The 21,131-nt window shown below is 41.0% G+C and overlaps 2 protein-coding genes across 5 annotated transcripts in view; one reads left to right on the top strand and one right to left on the bottom strand.

Moving 5' to 3' along the window:
• Window positions 1-5,005, bottom strand: part of CENPN (centromere protein N) — a 25,508-nt gene extending 20,503 nt beyond the window's left edge. Inside the window, exons 1-2 of one of the 4 annotated variants that reach the window (XM_001501920.5) lie at window positions 4,492-5,005; window positions 875-1,055 (exon numbers count right to left, since the gene is read on the bottom strand). In XM_001501920.5, the coding sequence (XP_001501970.2) occupies window positions 875-1,045 (171 nt within the window). In that variant the 5' untranslated portion in view covers window positions 1,046-1,055; window positions 4,492-5,005. Of the gene's footprint in view, window positions 1-874; window positions 1,056-4,379 lie in introns of all 4 variants that reach the window. The other 3 variants (XM_005608445.4, XM_070262094.1, XM_014738424.3) reach the window with 3 other exon arrangements.
• Window positions 4,878-21,131, top strand: CMC2 (C-X9-C motif containing 2). Its single transcript, XM_003364640.5, has 4 exons — window positions 4,878-5,018; window positions 11,643-11,755; window positions 16,168-16,239; window positions 20,757-21,131. Exons 2-4 carry the CDS (start codon window positions 11,675-11,677, stop codon window positions 20,841-20,843), a joined length of 240 nt encoding a protein of 79 aa, XP_003364688.1. The 5' UTR covers window positions 4,878-5,018; window positions 11,643-11,674; the 3' UTR covers window positions 20,844-21,131.

The raw sequence follows: 21,131 nt of genomic DNA, 5'->3' as shown, positions 1-21,131 counted from the left end.
GTGAGCCACCACAGTGTGGTTTTGTTAAGTGGTGCGTAGGTCCATGCTTGGGATCTGAACTTGGGAACCCTGGGCCACTGAAGCAGAGCATGTGAGCTTAACTACTATGCCACCAGGCTGGCCCCAGATTTTTTGTTTTTTAAACAATGCTAGTTAATAGCTTTATTTATATATGTTTACATATTTAGTTATAAATGTGTAAATATCTCTCAATTATAACATTTATATATACCTCCTTATTTTTCATTATTTTCTCCATATAAATTTCCAGAAGTGGAATTGCTGGGTCATAAAGTATATTTATTTAAGAGTGAATGAGGGAATATGGGAATTCTTTGTACTACACTTGCAACTTTTCTGAAAGCCTGAAATCATTTTAAAACAAAAAGCCAATAAGGAAATACATGTGAAAGAGTTATCTCTTTCCGCACAACTTGACCAACACATTTGAGTATTACTATCTTTTCACCTTTGACAATCTGATAGGTAAAAAAAGAATACTGCTTATTATTACTTAACTTGTATCAATTGTTTTTTCTCCCATGGTGTTCATTTTTTTTCTTATTGATCTGTAAGCATTCTTTGTAAGTTGAAAAAGCCAATTAAAAATTAGTTTCTTGGTGCTGGCCCATGGCCAAGTGGTTAAGTTTGCGAGCTCTGCTTCTGTGGCCCAAGGTTTCGCCAGTTCGGATCCTGGGCACGGACATGGCACTGCTCATAAAAAAATTAGTTTCTTCTCCACTATAGTAGCACATAGCCCTCATCACTTTACAGCTTAGCAGCTGCCTTAAATCTCTGTTGGACTAAGGAAAGAAACAAAAAAATCCAAAGGGGTAGCATGATGTTCAAGGTCAATCATTTTGGACACTGTTACCTCACAAAGCAGAACCAAGTCCTGAACAAGAGATTCCTTTCTCTGCCGGAAGTTTACAGTCTGCAGTTGATTTTCAGACAGAAAATCCCAGGCTTTGAGGATTGTCATCATTTCAGCCATGGGGATTTTCAAGATGGTCCTCTTGAAAAACTCGGCAACAGTTTCATCCATCTCTTTGGCACTTTAATAAAAATGAAAATAAAAACAGCACAACAAAGTATTAAAAAAATACAAAAGTTTAACGTAATGGTGAATTTTTCAGCACTATATTTTTAGCCAGGATTTTGATCTGTGGCTCAAAAACCCAAATGTTTACCTTTTTTCAAGCACTCTGCAAAGAGTGTTTCAAGTGGAGGACTTTATTTTCTGCTTAAGTTGTATATTTAAATATGTTTTAGTTTTTAAAAATTAGTGCTCTCTCCCCTTTCTTGGCTGGAGTATTTTGATCTTTTGACGGGAATGATATGTAAATCATTCATTCATGCACTGATTGTGTAACAAATTACTGAGCACCTGTGTGTGCCAAGCACTCTTCTAGGCACTGGGGATAGATACATCTTTAACCAAAAAGATAAAAATCCCTGCCAGTATGGAGCGTCCATTCTAGCTGGGAGAGAGAGGCAAGAGGAAAATCACAAAATGTGTTAAAAGTGATAAGTGCTAAGAAAAAAATGGAATAGTGTTAAGAAAAAACTAGAAGTGAAAATGGAGCAGGCTGGGAGGGAGGTGGGCGCGGTGGGGGTGGAGAGATTAGGCTTCAGAGAGAGGGTGGCATTTGAGCCAATCCTTGCAGGAGAGAGTGAGCCACATGGCTAGCTGGTGGAAGAGCTTTCCGGGCAGAGGGAACAGCAAGTGCAAAAGCCTTGGGGCCTTCAAGGAACAGGGAGAAGGAGGCCTTCAGGGAGGCCGGAGTGAGGGGGCGCAGAGAAGGAAGTGAGGCCAGAGATGGTGGAGGGACCTGGGGGCCGCTGCAGGGATCATGGCTTTTATTCTGACAGAAACCAGCTGTGGGAAGGTCTTGAGAAAAGGTGGGCTAAGCTGTCACTTAGGTTTACTACCAGCATGGGTCTGGCTCCTGCTCTGGGCATGCAGTCTAGGACGGAGGGTGGAAGCGGGAGGCCAGCTAGGAGCTACATTATTACTGCAAAACTCTAGGTAAGAGATGATGGTGGACCCAAATGGAGGCGGTGGGAAGAGGTCAGATTCTGGATATATTTTTAAGAGAGCCCACAGGATTTCCTGATGGATTAGATGTGGGATGTGAGAGCAAGACAGGAATCAAAGATGATACCAAGGTTTTACCAGGTAACTGAAAGAACGGAGTGGCTCTAGGGGGCAGGGGCAGAGGAAAGCTCAAGAATTCCGTTTTGAACATGTAAATTTTAAGGTTAATTATTAGACTCAAGTGGAGATACTGAATAAACAGCTGCATTTATGAGCCTCTGGGACACAATAAGAACTGCAGGAGGAGGGGACTGTAGTCTCTTTCTCCTTTAAGGCCTTGCCAATTAACGTAGAGCTGTTACCTCACTTTTCCTGCCCCAGGGCTGAAGGTGAGATCCTTCAACTGTCCAAAAGGTCTTGAGCCCCAAATCTAGTGTGACTCCCTCAGCAACAGACAAGGGCAAAGATCTTCAGGAGCGTAACTTAGTGCTGTCTTAAAGCTGTGGCATGGGGAGGGAGGATCCTGAGCCCTTTTATTATTTTCCGTAGGGCAGAAGCTGTGGGCCAAGGGTGACAGCTGATCTTAGCTCTGCTACCTCATCTGGGGACACTGATGGACATCCCCCTCACCCCTTATAAAAGACAGAACATAAAAAAGCAAGCAAGCATGATTTCTAAACTAAGATTAAGCAGGATATTGGCAGACTTTAAATTCCCCAACAAGACCTTGGTGTCCATGTTTAAGACAAGAGGCAGCAGTCTGTCAGTCTCATCTGCTCACACCACAACTTCGGGATTTCCAAGGACAAAAAGAGGAATATCCTCCTACAAGAATTCCGGCTGTGCCTTATTTCTACCATTTAATTGTCTGTTGAACACTGCATATAATTTATTACCATTGACCACTTCCAAAAAGATAAAGAGTAGTTGACTGTATTTTAAAAAGATACTGAAAATAGCTGAAACAAAATAAAGAGGAACTATTATTTGTTTAGCAAGAGAAAAATAACAGAATTAAGAACAAGAGAACAGAATGAGGATCATGAAAATTGAGCCCGAATTGCCTCCTTGCCCAGATACAGGACCAACATACCTTAATGTCAGGACTAAAATCCTCCCCGTGGTCTACAAAGCCCTGCGTGGTTGGGTTCCTGTCTCCCTCCCTGTCATCTACCACTCTTTCCTTGCCTTTCTGAGCTCCAGCTCCATTGGCCTTTTAATTCCTCTAATACAAAATGATCCTTCCAGGAAAGGGCCATTGTACCTGCAGCCACCCCTGCCTAGAAGGTTCTTCCTGCACATACTCACATGAGTGGCGCTTTCTGTAATTCAGGTCTCAGCTTAGATGACTTCTACTCAGAGAGACCTATTCTGACCACCCATTCTAAAGTTATTCCCCACCTTTCAATGCTTATTGTCTTCACAGAATTATCTGAAATTATCTTGCTTATTGATGACTTTATTGCTTTACACTATTTTGTTGAGCTCCACTAGGGTAGCAGCTATGTTTGTCTCATTCATAGCCATATCCCTACATGATAAATACTTGTGGAATGAAGTATTAGATATTCTCCCTAAGAAGTGTGTCCAAGGAGATAAAACACCTGCGAAGGATGAGTGTCCAAGAGTCAGGGAAATAGCGAACCAACTTCTCTCATCAAAACACAGGAGCTTGGGGTGGGCTTGCTAAAATGCAGATTCCTGGGCCCCAGTGCTTTAAACTGGAAGGTAGGGGGGCATCGATTAGGGCTTGAGAGTTTGCATTTTCAGAGTGCCTCAGAAGATTCTCAATTCTGGGTAGAGTTTGCAGAATGCTCTTCTAAAGAATTCTGGTACAAAGACGGCACTCAATCTCACCAATAAAGTTGGAAAACCCTTGAGTACACCCTTCTGATTCCCTGTGATCTAATTTCTTTTCGCTTCCTGGCATTTAGCAGCACAGTGCCTACATACAGCAGGTGCTCGAGATATATTTGTTGAATGAACGCACGACAAAAAAAGAGCCCTTTTAAGTAACTGTCCTGTAAACCTACACCGCTGAAGAGCTGCCATAGGGAGTAATGCGAGAGGCGCACGGACGGAAAAAGACGGAAGCCAAGGTTAAGCAAATATCAAAACGCCCAACGCCCGGCAAAGCAGCAACCCAACGCGGGGAAAGGCGTGTAGTCCGTCACGTGACCACTCGGGGCGGCTCCGGCACTGACGCACGCCCTACGAAAGGCCCCGCCCCACCACGGGCGGATGTGACGTCAGACGAAGCATCGCTGCCCTCTCTCGCCTCAGCCTCAACCGTAGTCCCAGTCCCCGGCCTCCAGCCCGAGACCGAGCGCCCATCCCGCACCTTGGGACGGGCGGCAGTCGCAAAGATGTCACCCCCGAGGCCTGGGATGGGCTTCCTCAAGGCTCCTGCCACCCTCCGGGGCCTGATCCCAGGCCGCCAGGGGCTCTCTCACCGTCCCACATCGCCAGCCGTGCCTCTCCTCAGCAGCCGTTCCCGCCCGCTGCTCCTTCAAAGCCACCAATTGCAGTTCCCGCCGCCCTCGAGCCCCGCCCACTGGAGGGGGCTCGTACTTTGGACTGTCCCTCAGCTCAGGGGGCCACTTGAGGGGAGCGGCACAAGTGGAACTCGGCAAGCCCCCACGTCACCCCTCATAGCAAAGAAGGTTGCTTAAATGAAGTTAATATGAGCCACAAAATCTGGCTTGTCGGCTTGGCTTGTCGTTTAGGCTCCGCCGTGCCTCCGTGGACTCACTCTCTCTCCCCCTCCCAGCGCCCGAAAGTGGGCCCGTCCAGCCAGGTGGCGCATGCGCCCCAGAGGACGCGAGCGGCTGGGGCTGGCCGAGCGGGGTCAGCCGCCGAGGGCGCTGGACATTTCGTGGCCCGGAGCCCTCCGGCTCTGGCGCCTAGGCTGCCGGCCTTAGGGTGGGGCGTTCTCGCCGGTGAATTCCGCTTCAGCCCGCCCGGTGTGGCCGCGAGTCGGGTGAGTCTCGGGGTCGGGCGGTTCGGAGGGGCGCTCTTTTCCTGGCCGCGGTGTCCGGGGAGGCCGCGAGACCCCCCCGGCCGTGCCCGCATCCCCTGCTCGCGCGCGCCCCCCCGTGCTTTCCGAGGTCGGGGCCTGGGGGCCCTCCGGGCGGCCGTTCTGCCCCAGCCCTGCGGCCGCGCGCGGCGCCAGGGATTTTGCCGGGGCGTCCTGAGCCCGGGCGTGCGCTGAGGACGCGCTGGGAGCAGGCCTGGGCCCGGAGCTTTCTCCCCGTGCGGGGATCGACCCCGCCGCTCTCCAGGGGGTGACCTCGGGTGGGCTCCTCCCCTCCCTGAGCCGCGGCTTTCTCGCTTGCAAAATGGGGGTCACCCATCGCCGCGATCGTGAGCAGGGAAGCGCTTCACGCGGTGTGTGACACGGGAGCGCTCAGTCCGTGGCGTGGTGGTTACTGTTCCTGATCATCCGGGGGGTTAGAACTAGCCTGTGGAAGGTGGGGGGCGCATCTCAGCTGCAGCGAGAGTTGCCCCCAGTCTGTCTTGCGGTGTGACCATCCGCCAACCCCCATCAGTACCCTTTTCAAGGAAAGTGGACGTTCACATACCTTTTCCTGGGTTGAGACACGACCGTGCTTGTAGTCTCACAGTAGGTGCTTTAAGAAGAGTCTTAAGTAAATCCGAGTTCTGGAAACTTTCGTTTAAAAGGTTCAATGCATAAAAGACGTTCGCGCTGGCAAAGGAGTTCTGTGGTGACCCCCCTTGTGTCTCCTGTCCTGTACACATGGGCTTCTGCGCTTAAAATAAGCCTCAGATCCATCCTTTTAAAAAAGCGTGTTGAAGTTTGAGCCAATTCTCAAATCTGTGGTCATCCTAAATTCAGCATTCGCACATTTATTGGGCGTTTAGTAGATGCATTTACAAGGGTATTCCCTGGCTAGCCTGTGATTCTTTGAGATGCGTGGACGAAGATTTTCCTCGGAAATTCATGTAATCTGGCAGAGTGCTTAGCACCTAGGAAGTGCCCGTAACTGTTCAAGGAAAGATACGACTTGGCCCATTCCTTATGAGACTGTGCGGCGGAAGGGAGTCCTCCAGTCTGTCTCCCAGGTTGCTCTGGGTAGCAGGGGGCATGGTCTGTCCTCTGGGAGCGCCAGCCACTTAGAGCATCTATTTCGATTTGGGCCCTTGGCAGCTGTGATAAGTAGAGGTGGGTGGGGTAGCTGGTGTCGTCTGTTGGCTGCTTCTGCTGAATATGGTGCATCGTTTGAAGTGGTTGGAGAAAAACTAATTTAACTAATTCCAGAGCTTTCAAAAATGTAGGCTTTTAAAAAAATACATTTTAGAAAGCAATAAGTATTAGTTTACCGTTTTTCCTGGTGAACAGATTCTTCAAATTCTGAACAGGAGACTTTGGCCTCCTTTTTTGCTTGCTTTAAAATGACATTAGAAATTGCAACTGTAGCGTAAATTTCTTTCTGGTGAAGCCAAACAGTAACAGAATCTTTCTAAAGAAAACCCAAGTGGCATTCAAATATAGGGTTTCCCCACTGTGATTATAGATCTGCTGAACTGTGTTATTAGAATGTTTACTCCCTTTTGTTTACTAGAGTTATTGTATTGCTTTCTCTTCGGTTTATTGATTTTCTAAAATTGTGCCACCTGGTGGTTGAAATCTTCTCTCTCTCATAGAATACTCATTAGGAAGATTTTTACGTCAGAGTCTTGGTAGAATAAGGTGAAGGACTGAATAAAATAAGACTATAATTTCTAAATCTTTAGTGAGAGTAACCTACTGCCTCTACCCTCCCGCTTACCCCCAAGTAAAAGTTAAAATTGCTTTGCAGGGTCATATTATCCAGTTATCAAAACATCAGATTGTCACAGCTAAACATTTTTAAGAGTTTCAGCGAACTGCTTGGCGTCAGTGTGTGCATACTTGAGGAAGTGGGTGGGGTTGGCAGGGGTGGGAAGTATTGTAATTGTGACAAGTTAACCCTAAATGGCAGTGTAAAGGTGGGACTGAAGTTTTGTGTTTAACTAAATAACAACAGTTTGAATGGAATTTATCCCTCTTTCTCATGCCAACACCCATGGGCAAAGCATTATCACAAATAATGTTTCCTTCACTTTTGTTTCAGTCGTGTGGCTGAAGTTCATAATTACCTTGGCAGTATCGTTTTGAAATTGTTTTCTGCCTTCTTTATAGTAACAACTGTTTATCCTTTGAGTGTGAATTTTATTTTTGGAAACGGTGTAACATCATTTAATTGTGAACCTAGATTTGAGAAGAAACTTAAGAACACAATTCAAGAAGTATTATACTCTTGACATCCTTAATTGATGTGGCCAGTCTCTTTTGGGCACGTCAGGACAGATATCAAGGGCTTCCCGCAGCATCCTGTTTCGTTGTTGGACAGCTCCATGAAGATGACTTCTGCCTCTGTGACTTCCACCCTTTGATTTCCAGTCCTGTCCTCAGAAACACCTCAGAGTAAATTCAGGTCACCCTTTCCCATCATGTGACAGAGCATCTCAGATACACAAATAATGCTTTACATATGTCCCACTCACTGTTCACGATTTCAGATACTCTCACAGAGGTTATTGTAAACCTCATGGTCACACAGAGATTATAGGTCAAGAACTAATTCCATTTTGTGGAAGAAGAGTCTTAGGTCTCAGAATAAGTAACCAAAGTGACATAACTTGTGAAGAGCTGAGTCTACCACTTTCGCCTCCAAACCCAGCATCTTTTCCCTTCAAATCCGTTGCTTGTCCTGCTTAACCGGGTTGTTCTTTTATCTGTCCCCTCTGATGGGGGCTTCCCTAAATTGGTAAATATCCCCAATTTCATTAATGGTTCCCTGTTTAAACCTAGTTTCAGAGCCATCTCCATCCTGAGCATCCCTCAGGAATATTCAAATTGTCAATATTCTGGACATGGCAGATAGGACGAACACAGTACTGTTCTTTTCTTGATGTAGACAGCTCCTCTGTTTCTAATAATACAGGAGAATATTAAATTGACTTCTGTGGAACCTAGGCCTAGAATTAGGGCCTGTTGCACTTTAGCCAACCACAGGATCTTTGGGAAATAGTTCCTTCTATCTGAATTTATTTCATTCATGAAGTGCTACGAAGGCATGTCTTTCCTATTTTGAATGTGGGAAAAATCAGTCATGGTGAGAGATTACGTTGAGTAGTAACTCTCACTGTGTGACCTGGGGCTTAGTTTTGCTATGAAAATTTGAGTAATGCATATTTTGACCTACAAAAAGGCAATTTCTTCTGGTTCAACTGAATTTAAAAAGGTACCTACTTCCTAAGGTTATTGGGAGGATTATAACACTTGTGCCTAGCACATGGTAAGTGTTCTACAAATTATTTTCTACACTAATAATGTAGATATATTCTTATAGCTTTGAAGAAATTTTAAAAATAAGAATATGGAATATATAGCTTTTCTTCGGTTCATAAAAAATTACTTTGAGTTATAGTGTTATTAGAATAGGCTTTTAAAGATGACTGCTGGGAGGTATCAGCACTCATTTAAATGTGTTCTAAGAAGAATGCCATTGTTTTATAGTTATGGTTTGTACATTACACCCAAGAGTACAGCAGTACATCTCTGTAAGCACCAAAGGGCAAAGCCAGATCACACAGAGTGCACGGAAGGGAGCAGAGGGAAAGGGTGAAGAGAGGGAAAGGGGAAGAAGAGAATCTCTAAGTAAAAAGATAGGGGGAGGAGAGGGGAGTGAGCGGTAAAGCAAGGAGTTTGTTAGATAAGGGATAAGGTAAGTGTTTAGTGCTTTAGGGTAAGTGGTAGCTTTTTATCAAGAAAAGGGAAAGGAAATTATAGGAAACCATTTTCTTCTTTGATATAGTCATCTAGAATAAATAAATAAATAGGAGGAAAGATGTCTTATTGGTACCCTGGCTGGGTCTACAGCAGCATACATATTTGAAGTAAACTTTTCTTATGGAGGGAGGAAAAATATCTAACATGATATGCATTTATGCTTATATGCAATGTGCACATATCCCTTTACATCAGCAGCCAAGTGTCTTCCCAAGTGTTTACTTTGCTAATTAAAGAGGTCATTTCGGTACATCATAAGGTTGTTTCTGAACTATAAAAGCATAAATTTGAGGGCTGGTTGATAGAAATATAAAAAAATATTTTGTCAAATGTATTTACAAAATAAAATATTAAAGACATTTTCTAGGTGACTAAACCAATGTTTATCTTCCTTCAGAAAAAATAAGTCAGACAGGAACTAGATAAGTAATACTATATATAAGTGTAGGTGCATAATATTGTATAATATTAGGTGACTTGAATTGCTGAACTGTGTGAGACCTAATTTTTCTGAGGCAAAAATTTATATTAATTGAAAAGACTTTGCAGTCAGTGGCAGGCAAGTAAGACTTGAACTTGGCCGTATTTCCAGTTTCCATTTCAAATACTCATCTCTCAGCTGGGCGCAACTCTTACGTACGTACTGTATGTAGTCTTTTGAATCTCGCTGCTTTCGTTTAGCTTAGTGCTTTTGAGGTTCATCCATGTTGGCGCATGTATCAAGTTCATTCCTTGTAATTGCTAAATAGTGTTTTATTGTATAGATATACCACATTTGTTTATCCAATTACCTAGTTATTGGACATTTGGATTGTTTCCAACATTGGCTGTTAGGAATGATACTATGAACATTCACATACATCTCTTTGTGTGGATATGTTTTCATTTGTCTTTAGGAATGCAATTTCCAGGTCATATGATAAGTTTGCATTAACTTCTTAAGCAACTGCAACTGCCAAATTGTTTTCCAAAGTGTCTGTACTATTTCACATTCCCAATAGCAATGCATGAGGTCCATTTTCTCCACATCCTAACCAATGCTTGGTATTGTCTGACTTTGATTATAGCTATTCTGGTGGCTGTGTAGTGCTATCTCGTTGTGGTTTTAATTTGCATTTCCGTAACGGCTAATGGTGTTCAGCATCTTTTCATGTGCTTAATTAACCAGACCTGTATCTTCTTCAGTGAAATATCTGTTCAAATTTTTTGCCCATTTTGGGGGTCCATTTTAAACATTGGATTGTTTGTAGGCATTCTTTATATATTCTAGATAGAAGTCCTTTATCATATATGATTTGCAAATAGTTTCTCCTAGTCTGTAGCTTGTAGTAGATTTTACTTTTTAGAGCAGTTTTAGGTACACAGCAAAACTGAGCAGAAAGTACAGAGAGATCCCATATGCCCTCTGCCCCTTCCCCCCATCCTTGCCTGCTGTCCACATCCCCCACCAGAGTGGTATGTTTATTGCAATTGATGAACCTACATTGACACATCATTATCACCCAAAGTGTCGCTTGTCTTTCTTCATTTTCTTAATGATGTTTGTTTTTTTTTTTTTTTTAAAGATTTTAGTCTTCCTTTTTCTCCCACAGTCCCCCGTACATAGTTGTGTGTGGGTCCTTCTAGTTGTGGTGTGTGGGATGCCGCCTCAGCATGGCTTGATGAACGGTGCCATGTCCGCGCCCAGGATTCGAACTGACAAAACCCTGGGCCTCCGAAGCAGAGCTCAGGAGCTTAACCACTTGGCTACGGGGCCAGCCCCTTAATGATGTTTTTTGAAGTGGGAATGTTTTTAATTTTGATGAGTTTTTACCAATTTTTTCTTTTAAGGATTGTGGTTTTGATATATCTAAGAACCCTGCCCAACCTAAGGTCATGACTTTCTTCTGTGTTTCCTTTCTCGAAACTTTTAAGAGATTAAAGCAATTAATTGAATCTTTCTTTTGTTAATCTTTTCTGAGTTAAAAAGAATAAGTTAAAACAAGAATAGGTGAATAGTACTACATAACTATAGCAGACACCTCAAAATAATACTTTTGCTTTGACCTTGGCTGCTAATTTTCTGCTTTGTGAATGAACCAATTAAACTTAATTTCAGGTTCTGATAATTGCATTCTATAATTCTAATAATAATATTAGAATTCTAGGATTATTAGAATTATTATTCTAATATCTATTATTATTCTAATAATTCTGTAATTCTAATAATTGCATTTTATAGATATATCTGCTAAATTTGGAAAAAAATTTCACACCTGCTTCTTGTTTTTCTTCATTGTTTAGTTAGATTTTTCTTAGCCAGATTCTAGGAAGAAAATCTGTATTCACCCTAATGTGAGACTGACTAATGGCCCTTTGATCCTCTCAGAGGAATATACACTTTAAAAGGGTTAATAAGCCAGTTCTCTTAATTGGTAGAATTTCATCTGAACAAATGAGTTGTAATCAATTTCAGGAATGTGGGAAAATGACTGAAGTTGGACTTATTAATATAGGCAAGCTGTTTTTGTTTGAGCACTTGTTTCCAGGATTGGGGCTCTTGAGGAGTCCTGCTTTTTTCTGAACCTGCGAGTTTTCTAAACACTCCTGATAACTTGCTGAATCTGTTAAGTGATTGGCTGAGGAAGCAAACTGAGGCTCAAGTTTAATAATTTGCCTAAGGTCAACATTCTTTTCTGATAAAAATCACTGCAGGTTCTTACTGAAAATAGTTTTAGGTCGCACTAACGAATATAGTCACACATACTCAAGACACTCTTGTATCCACAGGTTGCTCTGCCGTGCTCCATCATCTTCTAAAGATGCATCCTGACTTATCTCCACACTTGCACACTGAAGAATGCAACGTCTTGATTAACTTGCTTAAGGAATGTCACAAAAATGTAAGACTTCAGAAAAATGACCATAAAGCAAAAATGAAACTTAGGTGCAACACACTGATGTAAAATGTTATCTCCATTAATGGAAGGGAATGATAATGTCTTAGTAATGCATCTTAGCTTAGTACAGATAAGCAACTGATGCTTGTGCTTTTTTTTATTTTGAGCCCTGAGCTAACGTCTGCCACCAATCCCCCTCTTTTTGTTGAGGAAGATTCACCCTGAGCTAACATCCGTGCCCATCTCCCTCTACTTTACATATATGGGCTGCCTGCCACAGCATGGCTTGATAAACGATATGTGGGTCCACGCCTGGGTCTGAGCCAGTGAACCCCAGGCTGCAGACATGGAGCACACGAACTTAACCCCTTTGTCCCAGGGCCAGCCCCAAGCTTGTGATTTTTCAGAAACCGCTACCTTTTATGATTAGTAAAAATCAAGCATGATAGTTTGTTAGGGAACTCTTGAAATGCCATGTAATACCTTAGAATCCATGTTCTTATAATAAAATACTTTCCTTTTCCTAATTTCAGGGCACTAGAACAATTATGTTCAGCTCTGACTCTTCTGGTCATAATGAAATTCTAACATTTTCTATTCCTTGATGTCTACCATTCTATGTTTAAAGGAAAGTGAAACTTTCTTTGTAAGTAGGTATTAGCTAGATTTAAATTATGATTGGCCTAATTTGACAGATTTACTTAATTGTTAGTGGAATGAAAGTAAAATTCCATGGTAAAAACCAAAATAGAAAAGAAGCCCATTTTTGGAATGCTTTAAATTAAGCTGGTATCTTTACAGATGTCAAATATTTAGCTTTTTTCCCATGTGTTTGACACATGAGACATTTATAAAGAGCGTTTATGTTTTTCTTTAACTTTGGATGATGCATTATTTTCCTCATGATATTTATACAGTGTAGATATATCAAATTATATAATAACTATCATTTAAATGAGTAGAATTTTAAGACTAAAAATAAGGCAGTAAGTGATACCCATGACCTGTGAAGTCAGATATTTTTACTGGTTCAAAGAATGTTGTTGATGACAATATACTTTAGGCAAACTATGTTTATCATACAGCTAGATCAAGAATTGATATTGTAAGTCTTTAACTTTAGCCGCTCTATGGGTATGTAGTAATATCTCATTTGGTTTTCAATCGTATTTCCCGGATGGCTGATGATTTTGAGTATCTCTGTGTGCATATTGGCCATTCATGACATCTTGCCCATATTTAAAAATTGAGTTGTTTGCCTTATTATTGAGTTGTAAGGATTCTTTTTATCATTCGATATATAAGTCCTTTGTCTGGTAAGTGTATTGTAAATATCTTCTCCCAGTCTATGACATCCTTTTTCGTTTTCTTAAGGGTGTGTTTCAAAGAACAGTTTGTAAGTATGAAGAAGTCTAATTGACCAGTTTTTTTCTTTTATTGTTTCTGTTTTTTGTGTTTTAAGGATCTTTGTGTATTTCCTGGTCACAAAGATTTTCTTCTAGTTTTTCTTCTGGACGTTTTATAGTTTTAGCCTTTTCATTTTAGTGTGATTCATTTCAAGTTAGTTTTTGTGTGTGGTGTGAGGTTTGAGTTAAGATTTCTTTCTTTCCCTATGGATACCCAGTTATTCTAACACCTTTTATTGGCAAGTGTCGCCTTTCCCCACTAAATTGCCTTGGTGCCTTTGTCAAAAATCAATTGACCATATGTGAGTGGGTCTATTTCTGGGCTCTCTAGTCTCTTCCACTGATTTATATGTCTATTCTTAACACTACTTAATTACAACGGTATCTTACTGGGGCCACCTGGTCCTCTGACTGTTTTGTCCTCTTTGTCCTAATTCACTTTCCACACTGCATCTAGAGCAGTCTCTCAAACATGAATTTAATTGTTGTTCTCCTTTACTGGCTCCCTTTGCCTATAGAATAAAATGTAAATTTCTTACTTTGTGTATCAAGACCTTCATGAAACTGGCCTCTGATTATCTCTTGAGCTTCCCCACTCTCCTACGCCTGCCTTCTCCTCCCCTCCTTCCTGTGTGCTTTTTTCTGCAGTTGTGGAGCACGTTTCTCTCTTCCACGCTTTGTGTTTGCTTTTTCCTTTCCTTAACTTAGAGCCTCCTCACAATCAGCACTTCCCATTTGGTAGACCAGGCTTTAGCACCCTCCAGGTTTTAGTCAGCTTAATTTGTTATTTCCTCTTCCTTTTCTCCTTTCCTGGCCTAGATTCACTTGGTATAGTCACTCTATACACCAGTAACATCATACATAGTGCATTTCCTACTTTATAGCAATTGTTCTCACATTTTTTGGTCTCAAGACTCCTTTACATTCTTAAAAATTATTCAGGACCCGAAAGAACTTTTGTTTATGTAGGCTGTGTCTGCCAATATTTACTGAAATAGAAATTAAAACTGAGAAATTTAAAAATATTAATTTAAAAATTAGAATAATAAGCCTGTTACATAGTTATTTTTCACAAAAAAGATCTTAGTTTCCAAAACAAAAAAAAAGTGAAAAGAGTGACATTGCTTTTGCATTTGTGCAATTCTCTTAAATGTTGGGCCTAATAGAATATAGCTAGATTCTCATATCTGCCTCTACATTCAATCTGTGTTGATATTATACTTCATGTAGCTTCTGGAAAATTCTACGGTACCCTTGAGAGAGAATGAAAATGAACAAAACAAATAAGATCTTTGATTAATAGGAAAATAGTTTTTACCTTATGTGTCCCCTGGAAAACTCTTGGGAACTCCTCTGCATCCCTGGACTATACTTTGAGAACCACTGCTTTATAGCAGTCACTTCATTATTCGTCTTTTCCTTCTGACTGTGCGCTGTGAGAGTAGGCCCAGGGCCGCCTTGCTCAGTGCTGTATCCTTAGTGCCCGGGACACTGTCTTCCAGACGTCAGTCGATTGAGTCACTTACTCAGCCAGCCAGCCAGTGTGGTTCTCTAGAAATAGCCGTCAGGCACTAGTGGCTTATGCTGTGTGTATCTGAGAGAATTGCAGCCCGTGGACATTTCTTTTACCAGCTCCACTAGGGCATTTTGGGCTTGTTTTTCATGTAATGTCAAATAGTATAATTCTTATTTGGGTTTAATGTTGAGGTGAAAGCAAAAGTATAAATTAGTTTTGTCTTAGAGTTTTAAAATAAGATGTATGTATATGGAATGATATAAATAAATGTAAACTAAGCTATGAAATATTGTCTTAAAAGTCTAACCCTTTCTGTTATTTCTGCTTGTCCTGAAGGTGTGTGAAAATACATTGTCCCTGTTTATTTGTTGTCAAGGAAGTAGTTTAGGAAAAATACACGAGAAATAATTATTCTGAAAAGGCCATTAGGTGAACTGGTGGGAGATCTAAGTCTCTCTTAAATGCTCGCCAGAAAAACTCTGACCGTTTATTCAGAGTGGACCAGAAAAGTACATTTAAAGTGGCAATGAAGCAGGGAAAAAAAGAAACAGCATGAGGCATAGCTTCCTAATTATGTGTTGCCTGGTTTCTATGAAAGCCTTAATTAGAAAGAAAAGGAAAAGATGTGCCTGTTATTACCACTACAAGTTCAGCATTTATGGCATGTCATTATAGGAGATCACCATGCTCTCTGACCCACCCTTAAAAATTGTGACGTGCAAATGCACTAATTATGGCCCTTCTAAAAGTTAGGATCTTAACTTCAGTCATCATCTTAATCTGCTTTGCAGCATTCATACTTTTTGCCATGATAATAGTCATAGGAGTTTAAACCACTAGGAGATTATTTTTGCTTGTCATACAAAGCAGACTTTGAACTTCAGACATAGATTTCTTTATATTGTGAGTTGGTGGCTTATTTATGTGGCCCATATAGGCCATCTAATAATAGTGTTAGGTGTTTCTGATGTATTTTGATGACGTTTTGAACAGGGGCAAATGAGAAAGTGGCTTTGGCACCAAGCATTTATTAAGTAACCCTTCTGTGGGACAGTTGTTGCTAGTGAAGAAAGTTGCTTGTTGTGTTACTATGGCCACACTGCGCTTTGACATTACTTCCTGTAATAGAGGATGGATTGTGCTGTGATTTTTAATATGCGCTTAAAGAAAGGGGTATTAGGAAATAAAATTGTTTACACTCTTGTCGTTGTGAGGATTTGGCAGGTTAATAGGCTTCCCTTTTATCAAAGAAAAGTTTATTTTTCATTTCCACTATAGAGCATCTATCTACTCTAGAGCATTTATCCCTCCTTTGTAGGAACGGCAGTGTAAGCCTGTTTACTTGTATATTTTATACTTGTGATTTAACTGTTTGCTTAGTAATAAGGTGACACATTAAACACATTTCTATAGTAATAAATATTTAAACTCTATGTGCCAGAGACCTTAGCATATTATGGGATGAAATATTTTATGCCTTTTCTTCCTTTTAGCACAGCATTCTGAAATTTTTTGGTCATTGCAATGATCTTGATCGGGAGATGAGAAAATGCTTGAAGAATGAGGTAAGAAAAGTGTTAATATTTTTTTTTTTTAAGATTGGCACCTGAGCTAAAACTGTTGTCAATCTTCTTTTTTTTTGCCCCTCCCAAATCCTCCCAGTGCATAGTTGTATATTTTTTAGTTGTGGGTCCTCCTAGTTGTGGCATGTGGGACTCTGCCTCAGCATGGCCTGATGAGCGGTGCCATGTCTGCGCCCAGGATCCGAACCGGCGAAACCCTGGGCTGACAAAGTGGAGCGTGTGAATTCAACCATTCAGCCATGGGGCCAGCCCTAGAAAAGTGTTAAAAGATGGAAATGGTTAAACAATAGAACAGAACATTTTGAATAATATTATATGTTACTGCCATTATTAAATTTTTTTTCCAAATTTTAGGGTAACAGAGAAAATTGACTTTATATGTATGTCCTCCCCTAAAACCAAGAAGAGAAGTGAAACGTCTTCCAGGGACAGTTTTAGAACATTGCTATTCTTTTGCATGCATGTAAATAAAAACAACTTCCTTATCATAATCACTGGAAGTCCTCTGGGTGAGTTTTAAGGTTTGGGAAATTGACTCTCTGTTCAGCAGAAAGACTTATGTCAATCAGCTCTAACAGGTAACTAAAACTCTCGGCCTCAGTTTCCTTATATAACTTGTGAAAGATCTCTTTCCAGCTTTAAAATGTTTAATTTCTTTCTAGTTATGGTATGTACAAGCCATAGGGATCAAATTTGACTTGTTTGGAAAGAATCATTTCCTGCATCCAATTTTAGGTTATGACTTGGACTTGGCAAATAGCCAAAGTACCTAGTTCATTGTCTTTTTAAGGTACTGCTTTAAGGTACTGCTAACCAAGCATTTTTATTTTATTGTATTTTATTTTTTTGAGGAAGATTAGCCCTGAACTAACATCTGCCAATCCTCCTCTTTTTGCTAAGGAAGCCTGGCCCTGATCTAACATCCGTGCCCATCTTCCTCTACTTTATCTATGGGACGCCTACCACAGCATGGCTTGACAAGCGGTGCCATGTTCGCACCCGGGATCTGAACCGGCGAACCCCGGGCCGCCAAAGTGGAACATGCAAACTTAACCACTGCGCCACCGGGTGGGCCCCTAACCAAGCATTTTAAATCTTTGAAAAGAAATTTAATTCTCTTTCTGTTTTGTACATCAGATGTTTTATGTCCAGAACCTTTACAATCTATAACTACTAAAAATCTGCCTTTCAGTTTTCTTTCATTTTCTGTAGTTTTGAAATTTTTTTCCTATTTAGCCTCATATTGAAAGTTATTAGATATGATCTATGAAGCTGTCTAGCATCTGTCTGTCTTCATTTTTTGTATTTTCCACTTTAGGGCCTTTTTTTCTTTGAGGAAGATTAGCCCTGAGCTAACATATGCTTACAATCCTCCTCTTTTTGCTGAGGAAGCCTGGCCCTGAGCTAACATCCATGCCCATCCTCCTCTGTTTTATATGTGGGACGCCTACCACAGCATGTCTTGCCAAGCAGTGCCATGTCTGCACCCAGGATCCGAACCAGCAAACCCTGGGCCGCCGAAGTGGAACGTGTGAACTTAACTGCTGCGACAGTGGGCTGGCCTCTAGGGCCTTTTTTTCCCCCCTCGTGGAATCCCTTTCCAGTGTCTTTACTGTTAGAACTGTCTGAAGTTCTGAGTTGGGGGTAATAGTTTTGTGTGCACAAACATGTACCTGTAGAAGTGTTTTAAACTGATTTTTGAGAAGAGTTTTTCCTTCATATGTGAAGGCTAGTTTATATGGAAACTACACCTAGGGCTGTGTGCCTGTTTTAATAAGATTATGGAAAAATAAAGCCCATGCTATTTTATTCGGTATAGCTGTTTATTTCTCACATTCTTTCAGTTGTGTAAGATGGCTTTTTCCCTAAGTTTAGAATTTTTTCTCCTTATAGTTCAATAATTGTGCCATTGGTTTGGTGATTAGATCTTCATGTGAAATCTTCTTCCCAGGTGGTCCTGAGCTGTTAGTGACTGTTTGGTAGAATGTTGTAGATACTTTTCTTATTTTATCTGAGTTCGTTTTCATATAAATTTCAGATTTTCTCCTTGACTTATTTTCTCAGTTCTCTATGTGGTTTTTATGTTATTTCGTTACCTGATTTATAGATGTTTTTCTGTCTCTTCTTTCATTCTTCAGTCTTCTCAACTTGTTCTCATTTACTTCCTCTCTGCTTTTACTGCTTTCTAGTTTACCATTTATTGCTTCTAACGCTCTCCTTCTGCCGTTTCCTTCATGTGTCATTTGAGTGCTTCGTTCCTGGGAGCTTTTAACTGGGAAGGCTCTGGCCCTTTCTCTTGAGCTTGTCTTTTAACTGGGAAGGCTCTGGCCCGTTCTCTTGAGCTTGTCTTTTAACTGGGAAGGCTCTGGCCCATTGTCTTGAGCTTGTCTTTTAACTGGGAAGGCTCTGGCCCGTTGTCTTGAGCTTGTCTTTTAACTGGGAAGGCTCTGGCCCATCTCTTGAGCTTGTCTGTGCTCCTGTGTTGCTGCTTTTGTTCTTTCGTTTGAAATAATCACTAATATTGCTTTTGCAGCATCCTCTTTCGTTCTTCCTAATTGTTTGGTTTGGTTTGGTTTTTGGTTAATTGACCTTCCATTCCATCAGTATTGTTTGGTGGAGTTTTGTGAATAACATCATATTTATCCTTTTTTTTCCTTCTTTTATTCAAGGGCCATCTTGGCTCTCTTTGAAGATGTCTTAACATATATTTTAATACAGACTGTATTTTAATTTGCTCCATGACTTATTTTATTGGCCTGCTACAACGTATCGTCTTCTGAAGACTTACCCTTAAGACCCTCCTCCCACCCTGATTGCTGGGTGCAGCCCAGCATATGTGATTAAAGATAGATATCAAGTACTTTTCTCGGAGCAGGTATCTCTCCGTGTTCTAGCATAGTGGCTTTTTTTAAAAAAACTTCTTAACGTAATGAAACACCCTTTCCCCCCAACAATCTTAGTAGGAAAATTAATGTATGAGAGATCAAAGGAGTGATTTTGGTTAAAGGGACCTGGTACTTTATCTGTAATTTGCAGTGGCCCTTTGATGAGGAAGAAAAAGTTTGAAAACTACCATTCCAGAAGATGTGTTAGAACACTTCAACCAAAACTTTAGACCTAGAAAACTTCTGAAAGATTATCTAGCCCAGCTCCTTATATTTGAGGTTACTGGACCAGAAGATGAAGTAACTCAAAGGCACGAATCTCCACACCGTTGTCTTAGGGGTACTGGGAGAGGGGATCCGCTCAAGTCCCTGCGTAGCTCTCTCCCACTAGTTTTTCATTTCTGGCCTCTTTCTCTGTCTCTGGCTCCTAAAATATTGTGATGTCCAGCGGTTCGTATATACTCAGTTCTATCAAGTTGAATTAACTTTTTCCACCTCTGCCTGGGGACCCTTTATTTGCCTTTAAAATATGTCTGTTTTGGTGTATATATTATAAGCCTGTAAATATATTCATATACAAACACTTATATTCAGTTTTCTTTGCTTTAAACAAGTGCTTTTTCCAAGTGCCAGGCTCTGTATTTGCTGTTATTTATAACCTACTGGCCAGAACAGAATATTAGGCAGAAACCCTCCAAGGTGAAAAGTGCATTTAGATCCAGTTGATTACAGAAACCTAGTTGTTGAGGAGAATCAGGTTCGATGACTATTCATGACGAAAAAATCCTAGGAAGGTCTGCTGACTGTAAATTTCCATATGAACCAACAGGATAATATGGTGGCTAAGAGCCAGTTACTCTTCTGATAATATTTATGGAAATGTAAGATGTCGAGGTCACGAGAACTAGTAGGCCCACTGTAATCCACATCTGTCAGACTGTGTCGAGAGCGCTGTGTTTCATTCTGGTTGTAGTTTTTTTTATAAGAAGTATTGATATTTAAGTGCTCTATAAAAGGTGCTTTATAGATATTAGAAGGCAGAAGCCATGTTCTGTGAACAGTTGTAGAAAGCAGCAGTTCAGCCTGAAAAAGAGGTAGTGAGTGAGGTATCTGTACTCAGATGTTTGGAAGATTATAGCAGACAAGAAGAAATAGAGGGTAGGAGGAGGATTTACAGGGAAACACTTACTGCATAAAAAACTTGGGAACAAGTAGAAGTGTCCAGTAATTAAAGAGGCTGCGTCTCAAGGTAGTGAGCTCTCAGAACTACAAGCGCTCGAGCAGAGGTTAGAGGACATTACTGTGAGCTCCTGCAGAACAGGGACAGGAGTCATCCGTCTTCAACATTTGCTGAATTCATATTTTGGGAGGAAGTTAATTCAGTAAATATTTGTGCACCTATTAGAATGTGGGTGCTTTACTGTATCAAATGAAATTGTACTAGATAGCCCTCTAAGGTCACTGTTTCCTGTCTCAGATTTAGTGAAATAAGAGACAAATAAGAATTTTGTCAGCAAAACCATTATTTGTATTTTGCAAATATTTAATTTAACTGATATAAATGGTGATGTAATCTGCTGTCTCTTTTCTCCCCCTCTTCCTTTTATTTTCCAGTACATGGAGAAGAGGTCCAAGAGCAGGGAGCACGGCAATGTGATGCGAAAGAGACTTTTTAATCCTCCAGAGGAATCTGAAAAATAAATTATATTTTTACTGGATGGCTTGGTTGAGAGAAGACCTAAAGACTTGGTTGATAACCAAAAGAATCCTGTCTCGTTTGGTCTCCAGAATCCTTTGAATGGAAAATGACTCGTGAGAAATGGAGCCATGGAGAAATATGGAAACCCTGGCTTCTGACTGTCTGTTGGGCAGGGCCTTTAGTACTCTCTCTCCTCTCCCAGCACACCTGACTTCTCACACGTTTCTTCCCTGGCTTAAGCCAGTTAACATTTGAGTAACTTATCTCCTTCAATAAAATAATTGACTTTA

This window comes from Equus caballus, chromosome 3 (genome assembly GCF_041296265.1).
Source record: "Equus caballus isolate H_3958 breed thoroughbred chromosome 3, TB-T2T, whole genome shotgun sequence".
NCBI lineage: Eukaryota > Metazoa > Chordata > Mammalia > Perissodactyla > Equidae > Equus > Equus caballus.
The sequence above is the reverse complement of the archived record's forward strand: the minus strand, read 5'-3'. Positions and strand labels throughout refer to the sequence as shown.

What these genes read in the sequence shown, in the direction of transcription:
- CMC2 (XM_003364640.5), top strand. Translation starts at nt 11,675, where the DNA reads ATGCATCCTGACTTATCTCCACACTTGCACACTGAAGAATGCAACGTC. An exon ending in TTAAGGAATGTCACAAAAAT is followed by an intron (nt 11,756 to 16,167) that starts GTAAGACTTCAG and finishes TCTTCCTTTTAG; the next exon opens with CACAGCATTCTGAAATTTTT. An exon ending in GAAAATGCTTGAAGAATGAG is followed by an intron (nt 16,240 to 20,756) that starts GTAAGAAAAGTG and finishes TTTATTTTCCAG; the next exon opens with TACATGGAGAAGAGGTCCAA.